This window comes from Anomalospiza imberbis, chromosome 21 (genome assembly GCF_031753505.1).
Source record: "Anomalospiza imberbis isolate Cuckoo-Finch-1a 21T00152 chromosome 21, ASM3175350v1, whole genome shotgun sequence".
Classification (NCBI taxonomy): domain Eukaryota; kingdom Metazoa; phylum Chordata; class Aves; order Passeriformes; family Viduidae; genus Anomalospiza; species Anomalospiza imberbis.
The window spans coordinates 6,021,095-6,034,404 of record NC_089701.1 but is presented as its reverse complement, the minus strand read 5'-3'; the positions used below and the strand labels follow the sequence as shown (position 1 = coordinate 6,034,404).

Below are 13,310 nucleotides of genomic sequence, written 5' to 3'. Positions count from 1 at the left end.
GTCTGGCGTGATCCTCAGTCCCACAGGGCTCAGTGCTGCTGGGCTGTCGCAGGGCACTGGAGAGATGAGACATGCCATGGGCAAGTGTGTGGCCCTGAGCCCACAGCAGCCCTTTGAACATGTAAAGAGATGCCACATGTTTGAGTGGGTCCGGTGCTGTCTGGGGGGCCAGGGATGAGAGGAGGAGCAGAGATGCTGGGGCGCAGTGAGGAACGAGTGGTCCAGGAACTGGGGGTGCTGCCAGGGCTGCTTCCTGCAGGGCAGTGCAGCAGAGGAGCCCATGGAACTCTTTCCCTGCCGCCTCAGCTTCCACAGCCCTATGCCGGGCAAGGCATCACCGGCACAGCGGAGCCAGAATCGCTCTGGACAGGCGTCAGGGATGCAGGTCCCTGCCAGCGGTGGAGCTCTCCCCCTGCGCCACGAAACCCCCCAGAGCGGGGCCCTGAGCTGCCGGGCCAGCGCGGGGGAGACCTCGGCATCCCAGCAATGCGCTGCGCCCGGCAGCGGGGGAGGCGCGGCGTGCTGCTCCTGGCACAGCCGGGCAGCGCTGCCCGCCATCCCCGCTGCCCGCACCGGTGCCCTCGGGGACCGGGAAATCAGTCCCGGTCTTTCCCGGCGGTTTTCTCGATCCGGGGGAGGGCGGCACTAGGATCTAGCGGCTCTCCCGATCCGGGGAGGGCGGCACTAGGACCCGGCGGTGCTCGCCCATCCCGGGAGGGCGGCACTAGGACCCGGCGGTGCTCGCCCATCCCGGGAGGGCGGCACTAGGACCCGGCGGTGCTCGCCCATCCCGGGAGGGCGGCACTAGGACCCGGCCTGGGCGGGGGCAGCGGCGCGGTCGGTGTCGGCAGCGGTATCAGTAACGGCAGCGGTAACGGTATCAATACCGGCAGCGGTATCAATATCGGCAGCGGTATCGGGGCGCACTGCGGGCCGGAGCGGTCGGTGGACCTCGCGCGTCCCCGCCGGGCCCGTTCTGCCGGTGCAGGGGCGGAACGCGCCGTGGCCGGGCGGGGAAGCGGCCCCTGCCCCCGGGGCCGGTGCACAGGGGATGGAGGGGTAGGAAGGGTCCGGCTCCCTCCCGTGTCGCCGCGGCCGCTGCCGGTGGTGGGGGGATGCTCCCCGGGGCGGGGGAGGACTCGCACGTAGGAGTGGCGGGAGGTTCGCACCCCGGGCCGGGCGGGTTTTCCCTTCCCGGAGGGCGGGAGGGTTCGCATCCGGGGTTGGGAGATCCCCGGCGGAGGAGGGGGGCTGGGTCTGAAGCAGCCTTCTCCCGCAGAGCGGCAATGTGAGCCCCGGTCCCGGCCATGGCCGTGCCCGCTGCAGGGGCCGGGCAGCGCCCGCCGCCCGCGGGGCGCAGGAGGTGACGGACTCCTCATGAGAGCCCCCAGCAGGTGAGGCCGCCGGGACCCCTCCGTGGGCTTCCACATGGCCCGAGAGCTATGGAGGGAGCGAAGAGGGGTCCGGGAGTGGGGGTCCCACAGCGTCCCCAGCCTTTGCACGACGAAGCATCAGCATCAGCACGCCGGCCGTGGCCTGGGCTCCCCGGGCAGGCCGGTACCTTCTGGCACCACCACCGGCCCTGAGAGCGTTTCGAGGTGTCAGCTCCCCCCAGGGGTTGATCTCAAGCTGTTGCATAATTTTCCTTGTGACAATTAGTAAAGAGGCTTCAGTGGTTTTTAATTTCCATTCGCTTGGAGCGCTCCAGGAATGGCTGAGGCTCACTAGCAAGGGCTCCCAAAACTAAACTGGGTCAGTCCACTTTGAGTGGAAGTTAGAGTGGGTTCTGGGGCTGGAGAGGTCCCTGCAGGTTTGCTGGATGCAATCCCGTGCATGCATGAGTGGGGTAGGTCTCACTTCCTTCCTTTCCGCTCCTGTGGCAGTGGTTTTAATGGAATTTCACTGCACGAGCAGCAGGTTGACCCTCCCTAACCCTGCGGTTTGAGTGGTTTCATCCCCACGAGGGGAGGATAATCCTCCCTGGACCCAGCTTAACGTGGGGATTCCCCAGGCATAAGTTGTGGCTGGGTTTGGCTCTTCCACACCCTGGAGTCTGCCCAGCCTCTGTCAACAGCATTTCTTTTCCCCTCATAAATTCCGGGGGACTATTCTCCTCTTCAGAGGGGGACCTGGAGATTCGTCCCGTGTACACCTGATCCTGTACCCCCGGCAGCCTGGGACGATGGGCAGGCTGGGGGTGACCACATGCCTTGCAGGTGCTCGCGGGACACCGGCGATCGCTGTGTCCTGAGGCTGGCACGGAGACATGAGTGGCAGCACGGTGAGTGCCAGAAAATCACCTCGGGGACCTCCTGGGGACAGCAGGCATCCTGCTGGAGATGCCTTGGGAGTGGGGTGGATGCTGACCCCCGTGGGGTGGGGGCAGCGGCTGATGCTCTCCCCCCGCCCGCAGAGCCAGCGCGCCGCCGCCCTGGGGGTCCTCTTTGCCCTGATCATGTTGCTGATCATCTACAGCTCCGGCAACGGGAGCGAGGTCTTCCCCTACAGCCGCCTGCGGGGCAGAGCCCGCCGGCCCCCCGACCTCAAGAAGTGGGGGGTGAAAAGCGGGTACCTGCCTGTCTGCGGGAACAAGGTACGGGCTGGGCAGCAGGGCCGGGACTGGGCGGTGACACCGGGTCTGTCCCTCTGCTGGCATCCAGCCAAACTGTCCCCTCCCGAGGACAGTGGCTCCGCAGGGAACAGCACCCTGTCCACGGTGACACCGAAAGTCACCTGCTGACGGCACTTGTCATCACCAGACCCTGACTGCCCGCTGCCACCAATGCGTCATTGTCACCAGCTCCAGCCACCTCCTGGGCACCCACCTGGGCACGGTCATCGACGGGGCTGAGTGCACCATCCGCATGAACGATGCTCCCACCACAGGCTACAATGCCGATGTGGGCAACAAGACCAGCTTCCGCGTGGTGGCCCACTCCAGCCTCTACCGTGTCCTCAAGCGGCCCCAAGAGTTCGTCAACAAGACCCCAGAGACCATCTTCATCTTCTGGGGGCCGCCCACCAAGATGCAGAAGAGCCTCCTGAAGATCATCCAGCGCGTCTGCGCCTCGTTCCCCAACATGACAGCCTACGTCGTCTCCCCCGGCCGCATGAAGCAGTTTGATGACCTGTTTCGGGGAGAGACAGGGAAGGACAGGTACCTCAGAGCCACCTCTTTTGCTGTGTCCCCCTTTCTCCAGGTTCCCAAGACAGAGCTGACCCTTGGAGCTGCTTCATGAGCTGCAGCATTGAGCTGGGGGTCCCAGAGGAACGCTGGGGGCACTAAGGGGGTCCATTATCCACATCACCTCGCCCCTGTCATCCTTCCTGTTGTTTTTCCTCCACAGGGAGAAGTCTCGCTCGTGGCTCAGCACTGGCTGGTTCACCATGGTGATCGCGGTGGAGCTGTGCGACGCCATCCACGTCTATGGCATGGTGCCACCCAGCTACTGCGGGTGAGGAGACCCCCTGGCCCCCACCCCAGCGCCCTGACCCCACCATGGGGCTCACCCAGTGTTTCTTTCCCCACTGCAGCCGCCACCCCCCACCCCGCCGCCTGCCCTACCACTACTACGAGCCGAAGGGCCCCGACGAGTGCACAACCTACATCCACAACGAGCGGAGCCGCAGGGGCAACCACCACCGCTTCATCACTGAGAAGAGGGTCTTTGCCAGCTGGGCCGGCCTCTACAACATCACCTTCTCCCACCCCACCTGGACCTAGGGGCTGCCCCATGCCTGCTGGGCAGACCCCTGCAGCTGGGATGGATGGGGGTTCCCCTGCATCCCCCTGGGAGTGGTGGGATCCTGGCATCAGGTGCCACCAGCTGCCTCCCACAGGACCACTGCTGTTGTGCCTGGTGGCTCCTTGCACCTGGGATGTGTTGGGTTTTGAGCTGGTTGTTGGGGGCCAGGTGGTGAATGTAAGATATGGGGTGTCCCCCCTCCATGTGCAGGATACTCGGCCATGATATCCTGCCCCATCCTGGTCCATGCACATTGCAGCCCTTGTGAGGCTATAAGGGGGTTCCAGACCTCCTCGGCTCAGTTTTGGTTTGCACCACTTCTGGGGTCTTTTCCCCCAACGGCCTGGGTGAGGAGACCCCCTCTTGGAGCTCAGCACCCCCCCGCCATCCCCAGCCCCTCATCCCAGTCCTCAGTCATCCTTCCCACTGCAGAACCCCACAGTTTTTGGTGGGACCCCATGGGGGTGACATTACCACCCTCCCTGTCCCAGCACCCCAAAAACACCAGCCCCTCCCAGCACCACTGCACCCCACACTGCCAAAACCTTTTCTAACTGAAAGATGGGATTTTTGGGAGCTTTTTGGAGGTTTTGGCCTTTTTTTTTTTCTCCCTGCTTCTAATCCTGGGGTTTCTACTTGGGTTTCGTGGACGAAGGAGTGAGCAGGGGCTGCTCATTAGTGGAAACAAAGGGCCAGTAGCTGCTTATAAACAATTTAGAAGTGGGCAGGTAGTGGGGGGCAGTGGTGCCTCTTGGCATCCAGTGGCTGGGACAGGACTTTGTCACTAATTTCTCAGCAGCAGAGAAGTTGATCTGGGGAAAGCACCTACATATGGCGTGTTTGGGTGCTGAGCCTTGGCAGGAATCCATTCTTCAGTTTCCCTCTGGCTGTGGCTGGGGGTTTGGGGGGCTCGGTGCTGGGGGCAGCAGTGGGGCATCCATGTTTTGTAATTGTTTGTACAGGAATAAATATTGCTGCAGTCTGTTACCTTGAGCCCTGGCTCTGGATGGGTTTTTGGGGATGTTGGCAGTGACCCCCAGCAATACTGTCCCTGGGCACACAGGAGGGTGCAGCAAGGTGACCAGCATGTCCAGGTGGGATCCATGTCCAGTCCCTGACTTACTCCAGCTCTGACAGTGACAGTCAGAGCTTGTGTCCCCCCCAGCCAGGTGCCCTGGGGGTCACAGGGTCTTGGGACTGGGTCTCTGCAGCCACAGAGGAGGAGGAAGGGCAGGTAAGTGCGAGGACTGGGAGATCATCATTGCCTGTCTCAAAGTCTGGTGCCACAGAAAGACTTTGCCAGGGGATGGGCACAGAAGGGAGCAGCACGTTGGCACTGGCTCTGGGCCTGGCACATCCTGGGTAACACATCCAGACAAGCTCATACACATAGCACTGGTCAAAGAGATCACCCCAATTTATGGGATAGACAGCATCTGCAACCCTCTTCCCCCTGCTGAATTCCTAAGAGGAATTTGAGATAAGATAAAGGTGGTACTATTGTCAGAGCATTATCTCAGATTAGGGGTGGTGAACAAAACTGGGGGAGAAGAATGTGTCACTGATAACGACACAAAGAATCCACAAGGAAAGCCAACCAGGTAATTGGTGGATGGGATCAGCTCCAGCTGGGTAGAAGGTAATTCTGGCAGGGGGAGATCGAAACCACAGACTCGCTGGAAGAGAGACAACATGGGATTAATTAGCATTAGAAGACAGGGAATCCTCTAACCAATGGAATAAAGGATCTGTGTAGCCAATGAGCATTAATGCCTTCATTTGCAAAAATGTATAAATAGTGAGAAGTTTTCAACAACCTCGAGACCCCCTCACCATGAAGACCGGGGTGAAGAAAGACCAACAGGATGCGGAGGGATCCATGGGTGGTGACAATCTTCTGTTTGACCGATCTCTCTCCCCGACATGCACAATCCCTCCTTTCTATTTCTTTCTCTGCCTCACATTTTATTGTTAAATAAAATCTGTACTATTGGCCTTGGAATTTGGCATCTCTCACTGAGCAGATGTTAACAAGGACACAACACTCCCGGCGTTTTACACCCCTGGAGCTGAGGGAGAGGGGGGTGTAAGCTGGGGGTGGGGGCATGGGGACATGGGGATGGGGACATAAGGACATTAGGGACAAAGATTGTGACAGTGTGGGTGGGAATGGGGACATGGGGATTGGATGGGGACATTAGGGATGGACATAGGGATGGGATGGGGGCATGAGGGTATTAGTGACAAGGACGGGGACAGTAAGGACAGGAATGGGGACATTAGGGACAGAGATGGGCACTAGGGACAGGGATGGGGACATGAGAACGGAAAGGGGGCAGAAAAGGGGAGGCGACATGAGGACAGTGACGCGAAAAGCATCCCCCTGCGAGGAGCTGGGGGCGGAGGCGCGGGGCGCCCCGGAGACCCCAGACCCGGCAGGGTGGGAGCTCCCCTCGCAGGCGGACCCGCACCCCCGAGCCGTGCGGGGTTGATCCGCGTCCTCCCCGCCCCTGCCCGTGCGGGCGGGCGCAGGGCCCGCCGTGCCGCCGCCGCCGCCGCGCCGCCCCTCGTCCCCGCTGTCCCTCCCTGGCCCCCGCGCCGCCCGCTCGCGCCGCCGGTGCCGCGCGCTCCCGGCGTGCCCCGCGCGCCGCCGTGCTCTATAAATAGCGGTACCGGCGGGCCCGGGCGGCGGCGGGGCCGGGGCAGTGCGGGACCCGCGGGGCCAGGTCAGTGCGGGACACGGGGTCCCGGGGCCGTGCGGGACCCGCGGGGCCCGGGGCCGTGCGGGACACGGGGGCCCGGGGCCGTGCGGGACACGGGGGCCCGGGGCCGTGCGGGACCCGCGGGGCCCGGGGCCGTGCGGGACACGGGGGCCCGGGGCCGTGCGGGACACGGGGGCCCGGGGCCGTGCGGGACCCGCGGGGCCCGGGGCAGTGCGGGACACGGGGGGCTTTGCTTGGCGCCTGCGAGGGGTGGCGGGGGCACTGCAGCGGTGCTGGAGCAGCCCGGCCCGGGGGCTCGGGTCCCAGGGAGGGGCTGGCGGCTGCCGATGGAATGGGAGGGGTGGGTTGGAGCTGGCGGCGGGCTGAGATCGCTGGGGGCACGCCGGGCTGCAGCCCGCAAGGGCCTTGGCTGGGCAGTCACAAGGCCACCGTGCAGCGCCCTCCCCAGCCCCGAGCCGAGCGGGTCAGCGCACCCCCATCGCCTCTGGGCCGCTCACCTGCCCGTCCCCCTCAGCTGCCCCCATGGCAGCGGCACCGCACTGGGTCAGGCACCCAGGTCGCGCTGAGGGCCGGGGCTGCCCGCAGCCCCCTGTCACCCCACCAAGACTGGCGCCAGCTGTCCTAGGTGTCAGCACCCCCACAGTTAGGGACCCGGGGGTTCTGCCATCCCCAAACCCCGTGGGGGGCATCTCGGGACTTTGTCCCCGCAGCGCTGGTGGGATGTGACCCGGTGCCGGTTTCAGTCCGGCCATTCTTAGCCCCTGCCCTTTCGAGGCTGTAACACGACCTGGCAGCGGCTACGGGCTCCTCTGGCCACGGGATGCCCCGTCCCTGCACCCCGTCCAGCCGGTTTGGGGTGACGCGCTGTGGCCAAGCAGGTCGACTGCTGCGGGGCTGGGTGTGGGCAGGTGGGGTAGCCAAACACGCCCTGGAGATCCTGGGGGTGCAGTGGGGTGCTGCAACCCCCTCCTTAGGACACCCCCCTAAAACCAGCCCGTGGGGAGCTGGGGGTGCTGCCTCCATCACTCGGTGTTGTGGTGGCACCGGGCATCCCAAGCGGGTTCCCTGCTGTCAGGCAGCACCCCGGGCACTGGGATGTGGGCAGGGCAGGGGAGGAAGCCGGCAACGTCACCACGCGTCACCCGGCATGGGGATGCCCTTACCGCAGCCGGATGCGCAGGGTGACTGCTGGGAACCAGGTGAGTGATGGCCGCAGAAGCAGAGATCTCTCAGCTCCCTGTTCCAGGGCCGAGCCAGGAGTTGTGTCTTCCGTCCCATCCCCCCAGCCTGGCCTTGGAGCTGGGCACCATCATGGCCAAAAAGGGAGACCCTTTTTCTTCCCAGACTCTTGGTGACTTGATGTGCTGAGTTGTTTATCCTGCTCTTTCCTGGCAGCCTTAAGTGCTTCTGTGCCTGGACGACGGCAGCATGTCGGCAGGTGAGTGATCCATCTTCCTGCATGCATTCCAACTGCATCTGTCCCCTCTGTGTCCCCTGCATCCATTCCCTCTGCATCTCCCTGTCTCCCTTGTATCCTTTTCTTTGTTTGCCCCTGCATCAATCCCCCCTGGAATTAATCCCCTTGGCCCCCCTGCATCCACCCCCTCTGCATTCCCCTTCCCTCCCTGCCCCTGTCCCCTCTGCCCCCCCTGCATTTGTCCCCATTACGTGCAGCCCTTGGTCCTCTTTGCATTCCCCCCCTCCACGTGCCCCTGTGTCCTTGCCTCCCTCCCTTCTGTCCATCCCCCATGTCCCTCCAGCCCCCTCACATGCCCCAAATCCCATTGGTCCCTGCCAGACACTTGGCTGCGTCCCCAGCTCTGGGGAGTGCTGGGTGCCAAGGAGTTGAAATTTCATCCAGCTGTAATCAGGAGATGGGAAAGTGGCCCCAGAGCAGCTCAACTTTATTTTTAGCTCTGCTTCCCCCTTCGGCATCACCCCCTGGCATCACCCCACACCACGGCTGGTGCACAGATCCCACAGGTGGTGAGAACCCTGTGCCAAGGTGCTGGGCATGGGGCAGTGCCACTTGCACGTCGGCCACCAGACCAGGGACTGATGCTGGGGTCCAGGGACTGCTGGGATTGTGCCAGGTGCTCGAGGTGGCCATGCCAAGCTGAGCCTGCCACGGCCCCAGTTAGCCCAGTGGGGTGAGAAGCCAGCCACAGGGATGGATGAAGCCAGTCCCTGCCTGCAGTGGAGCCATGGACAATGACCACCTCTGGGACACCACGTGGCACTGGAATTCCAGCCCCATGGCCAAGGTGCTATGGGGTCTTTGTGCTCAGACGTGGCCAGACATCCCAACCTGCCCAGGTGACCAGGACACACGTCTGCTTCCCTCTCCATCTTCTCCCCAGGACTCTCCTGGATCGGTCCCCTCTATCCCCAGGGATGCCTGCCCTGGATTTGGCAACCCCTGGGGACACCTCACTCCCTGATGGACCTTTTGGCTTTTGATAATTTTTTTCCCTTTCTTTTTTCCAGAAAAGCTCAAGCAGCACAAAATCATCTTTGTGGTGGGTAAGTCTGTGTCTGGGTCCTGTCACTGGTGGGGTCAGCCCAGGCCTTTTCCCTGTACCTTTAGGCTGGGGAAACAGGGCTGGAGGCTGAGACTGGGCTATTCCCAGGCACTGTGGAATGGCTGTGGCTCCAGCTTGGCTCCTCGAGTCCACATGGGACATGCTGGGACCAGGAGGGCACCTCTGGCCAGGCATGGGGTGGCAGCATCTGGGGTGATGTGACAGTAAACCACTGGGGGTTGATGTGACAACAAACCCCTGGGAGGTAATGTGACAAAACCCTGGGTGGTGATGCCCTGGGTGCCATCAGGGTGTGGTGCCCATATGCCAATTCCCAGCAGCCCATGCCACCCGCAAGCATTTTGGCAACCTCAAGAGGAGCTCTCTCCATCCACTTGGTGCTGGGCTTGGGGACACCAACTGACATGTCACTGAGCTCTGAGGACTCGTGCGCGTCTGCGCTGCTGCTCCCATGTACCCCTCCCTCTCCTTACCCATGGCTCGGGGCACACACGTGCCTTGCAGGTGGCCCTGGCTCGGGGAAGGGGACACAGTGTGAGAAGATCGTGCAGAAGTATGGCTACACCCACCTCTCCACGGGGGACCTGCTGCGGGCAGAGGTCAGCTCGGGCTCGGAACGGGGCAAGAAGCTGCAGGCCATCATGGAGAAGGGAGAGCTGGTGCCCCTGGTAAGTCCCTACCAGCCACCAGCTGCCACTTGGTGGGGTGTGCAGGGGTGTCAGTGGGGCCACCACAGTAATGGTTGGCACATGGCCCAGGCATCTCTGGCCCTGCCATCCCAGGGCGGGGTTTGCAGCAGGGACTGGGGATGCTGGGTGGGAGTCCTGTTGTCCCATGTCAGCCGTAGCAGCCCTGTCCTCTCTCCAGGACACGGTGCTGGACATGCTGCGGGACGCCATGGTGGCCAAAGCAGACGTGTCCAAGGGCTTCCTGATCGACGGATACCCCCGCGAGGTGAAGCAGGGAGAGGAGTTTGAAAAGAAGGTGAGGACTGGTGCAGTGCTGTGCTATGCTGGGCCATGCCACACACCAGCTTAGCACAGGGACTCAATCCAGCAGGAGCCTGGGCTCCCCATCCCAGCAGAGATCACATCCCAGAAGGGTCTAAACCGGGCAGCAGGTCCCCCTGCCTCGGGGACAGCCTGTGCCCAGAGCACAGTGGGAGGGACCAGGGTGTCCTCAGGCTGACAGAGCGTGACAACAGTGCTGACATGATGGGGATGGCAGAGAGCCAGGGCTTGGCTGCAGTGTCCCTTTGCCTTCCTCTGTGTGGCCCTAGAGGCCACTGGAACAGTGTCCTGGTGGCTCCCAGACCAAAGCGGTGGGAGGCAGGAGATGGTGTGGGGACATCTCTGTGTCCTGCTGGCCCCCAGACCCCTGTGGAGGGAGGCAGAGGGTGGTATGGGGACATCTGTGACTCTCATGCTGACCACCACCACCCCCCCAAACCAAACCAGACCCACGCCAGCTCAGTGTGCTGACAGCCATGTCCCCTCGGTCCACAGATCGCGCCCCCCACGCTGCTGCTCTACGTGGATGCGGGGAAGGACACAATGGTGAAACGCCTGCTGAAGCGAGGGGAGACCAGCGGGAGGGTTGATGACAATGAGGAGACCATCAAGAAGCGTTTGGAAACCTACTACAAGGCCACTGAGCCTGTCATTGCCTTCTACAAGAGCAGAGGCATCGTCCGCCAGGTAAGCGGGAGTGCGGCTGATGCCAGCACCCTCCAGCCCCACACCCTGGGGCTTGTGTCCCAGGGGAGGGGAAGTGATGGATGGGAATGATGAGGGAAGCAGGAAAACTCAATCCTGCCTAGTTTGGGGTGGGTCTGACCCCTCTCATTCCCAACACGATCCCCTCCCAGGATAGCCCGCACCTCTTTGCCCAAAATGAGCCCTGGTCTCTTCACCCATGGCCAAAATGCATCCTTGGGAGAGTTCCAGTTGCTCTCGGATGAGAGCCCTTGGGCAAGTCTCCCAGCTAACCCCTCTGTACCCAGCTCAACGCCGAGGGCTCTGTGGAGGAGGTTTTCCAGCAGGTCTGCACCCACCTTGACTGCCTGTAACCGAATCCCCGACCCCAATTCCCCCCAGTGCACTCCAGCAGAGACAGCGGAAGCGGCTTTATCCTGTTTTCGTGGACGGAGCCGTGCGGAGGAAATTTCAAGGACATTGTGTTTGGCTCTTTCCCGTCTCTCCCCAGTAAAGTTCACTTTAATGAATCCAGACTTTATCTTTTTCTTCTGTCGCAGGAAATGAGTTTTTCTTTCCAGCGTTTTGGTTTTTTTTTTTTTTCTCCCTCTCTGTCCTCCCCCCAGCCCCTCTGGAGCTGATTAAGGGCAGGAAGCGGGTGTTTATCCCGCCGGGGCAGCGGGATGCTGCGCTCAGAGGAAGGGAGGGAGCATCCCGGCCGCTCGCCCCGGCTTCCCAATCCGTGGCCTGGAGGGAGCCTGCGCCTGCATCCTCCAGCCACTCCTGGCCGCCCTCGTTCTGTCCCGATTGCTGAACCCCCTCGTGCTCTGGGTGTGTCTCCGGACGCACAGGCAGCATCTGAGTCGTGTCCTGCACATGCGTCTCAGCTCTCCCACTGGCTGCCAGGGGCTGGAGGCGACCGGATTTGGGATGGGGATTTCCACCACTTTCATGCCTTGGCATTTCCTTGTTTCTGTTGGCTGTCAGGTTTTTTTGGGGTACACAGTGGCTGCACTGTGATGGTTTGTGGTGGCACAATGCCCTGGAGTGGGGTGTTCCCTGTCCTGCTGTGCCTGGACACTCACTGCCTGGACACTCACTGCTCAGCCCCGACGCCAGGGGATAAGGAATATGCTGGGGACATACAGATGAGCCCAGCCACCAGGCTGGGTGTCCTCCTGGCTAGTGGGTGCCCTCATGGTGGTGAGTCGTAGGACCCCAACAGGCAGTTGGGGGTGCTGTGTGGGGGACAGGGGATGTAGGGGCTCCCCAGAACCACACAGGCACAACACCATAGCAGAGGGGCTGCGGTGGAGCTTGGGGGTGGGTTTTACCCAGCCACGGTGAGGGCAGGAGGTAGCACAGCTGCAACCCCAACAGGGCCCCCCACCACTTACTTTTGGGCTGCTGGGACCTGGGCACGGAGCCAGGGAGCTGGGAGGGCAGGAGGGGCGGCAGCGTTGGGGTCAGCCAAGGCCACGAGGCCAAGGAGTCAGAGTGGAGAAAGGAAGCCAGCAGGGAAAAAAACAAAACTCCCCAAGACGAAAACCCAAACTCACCAGTCAGCCCGACGTCAGCCCCGTGCTCCGGGGCCACGAGCCACTGACAGAGCCTGGGGCACTGCGGGGAGGCAGGCGGGCAGGAAGGATGCAGCCATCCGGCCGGGGCTGGGACACTGCCAGGACAACGATCCAGGGCTGGGGCCGGCGAGTGCTTGCCTCGTGCTGCTGGAGAAAGGGGGCAGAGGGGTCGTGTGGTTTAGGACACCACAGCCTAAAACTGGGGAGTGGGGAGACACATCTCTCTTGTGCCTCCAGCCCTCTGTGGGTGTGCTGTGAGTGTGCCTCAGTTTCTCTAGGTAGTTACCTGGGCAGGGAGCGGGACAGGGACCCTGCCCTGCTCCCCAGTATGGCCCTGAGTGCTTGGTGTTGAGGTTTAGATGCTCTTCCTCTGGTTTGAAATCTCAAGGCCATCCCACATGCTGTGAGGGGGAAGATGCTGAGCTGAATGGGGTGCAGGGGGCTGCACATGTGGCCACCCCACAGCCACGGCCACCCTCCTTCTGTCACCCTGTGGCTGCCACCATCTCAATGTCCATCACTGAAGGTCTCTTGGTCGTTGTCCTGTGGTGTCACCGCGGGGAGAAGGGTACGAGGGACTCAGAGGATCCCGTGCCGGGTCCCAGTCCCCATCCCCGTCCCCATGCCCGGGTGAGCACCCGTCCCCGCGGTCCCCAGGAGATGGCAGTGCTCTGTCATGGGAGATGGTTGCTGCTCACCCCGGGTCACAGACATCTCTGGGGACATCCTGGCTGCTGGGGACAGGCGTCGCTGACTTCCCTGGCACGTTTCCATTCTGTCCCCATGCCCGTGAACCATGAGTCGAGATGAAAACCAGCCCCGGGGACCTGCGCCCACTGCCGGTGTGAGGGTCCCAGCGCCACTGATAGCTGTGTGAGGGCTCTCTCCTCGGCCAGCAGAGGTGTGGGGAGGAATGGGGCAGGAGTGTAGAAGGGGGTCCCTGGTGCCCCTTCGGCAGTGCTCAGCTGTGACGCCCTTGCCCTCACCCAGCCCGCCTTGTCCCAAGGGATCTCCTGACCCCAAG

General features: G+C 62.5%; 2 protein-coding genes across 5 annotated transcripts; both read left to right on the top strand.

Moving 5' to 3' along the window:
• The first annotated feature begins 327 nt into the window (after positions 1 to 327).
• Positions 328 to 3,882, top strand: ST6GALNAC6 (ST6 N-acetylgalactosaminide alpha-2,6-sialyltransferase 6). 3 transcript variants are annotated; one of them, XM_068211418.1, is made up of 7 exons: positions 328 to 385; positions 1,280 to 1,394; positions 2,217 to 2,281; positions 2,414 to 2,593; positions 2,760 to 3,157; positions 3,348 to 3,455; positions 3,535 to 3,882. In XM_068211418.1, exons 3-7 carry the CDS (start codon positions 2,267 to 2,269, stop codon positions 3,722 to 3,724), a joined length of 891 nt encoding a protein of 296 aa, XP_068067519.1. In that variant the 5' UTR covers positions 328 to 385; positions 1,280 to 1,394; positions 2,217 to 2,266; the 3' UTR covers positions 3,725 to 3,882. The 3 variants fall into 3 exon arrangements, with proteins under 3 accessions (XP_068067519.1, XP_068067521.1, XP_068067520.1); XM_068211420.1 differs by lacking the exon at positions 328 to 385 and adding an exon at positions 835 to 853; XM_068211419.1 differs by lacking the exon at positions 328 to 385 and adding an exon at positions 859 to 877.
• Positions 3,883 to 6,485: 2,603 nt separating this feature from the next.
• AK1 (adenylate kinase 1) lies at positions 6,486 to 11,236 on the top strand. Of its 2 annotated transcripts, XM_068211416.1 has the most exons (7): positions 6,486 to 6,501; positions 7,863 to 7,907; positions 8,957 to 8,992; positions 9,517 to 9,680; positions 9,880 to 9,996; positions 10,518 to 10,709; positions 11,015 to 11,236. In XM_068211416.1, the coding sequence occupies exons 2-7, from the start codon at positions 7,898 to 7,900 to the stop codon at positions 11,078 to 11,080; spliced, it is 585 nt and encodes a 194-aa protein (XP_068067517.1). In that variant the 5' UTR covers positions 6,486 to 6,501; positions 7,863 to 7,897; the 3' UTR covers positions 11,081 to 11,236. The 2 variants fall into 2 exon arrangements, with proteins under 2 accessions (XP_068067517.1, XP_068067516.1); XM_068211415.1 differs by lacking the exons at positions 6,486 to 6,501; positions 7,863 to 7,907 and adding an exon at positions 8,622 to 8,785.
• Positions 11,237 to 13,310: the final 2,074 nt, after the last annotated feature.

Excerpts from the sequence above, each read along its gene's own strand:
- AK1 (XM_068211415.1), top strand. The coding sequence starts at position 8,644 with ATGAAGCCAGTCCCTGCCTGCAGTGGAGCCATGGACAATGACCACCTC. Across the intron at positions 8,786-8,956 it reads AGACATCCCAACCTGCCCAG|AAAAGCTCAAGCAGCACAAA; the intron begins GTGACCAGGACA and ends TCTTTTTTCCAG. Across the intron at positions 9,997-10,517 it reads GAGAGGAGTTTGAAAAGAAG|ATCGCGCCCCCCACGCTGCT; the intron begins GTGAGGACTGGT and ends CTCGGTCCACAG.
- ST6GALNAC6 (XM_068211418.1), top strand. Across the intron at positions 3,158-3,347 it reads GGAGAGACAGGGAAGGACAG|GGAGAAGTCTCGCTCGTGGC; the intron begins GTACCTCAGAGC and ends TTTCCTCCACAG. Across the intron at positions 3,456-3,534 it reads GTGCCACCCAGCTACTGCGG|CCGCCACCCCCCACCCCGCC; the intron begins GTGAGGAGACCC and ends TCCCCACTGCAG.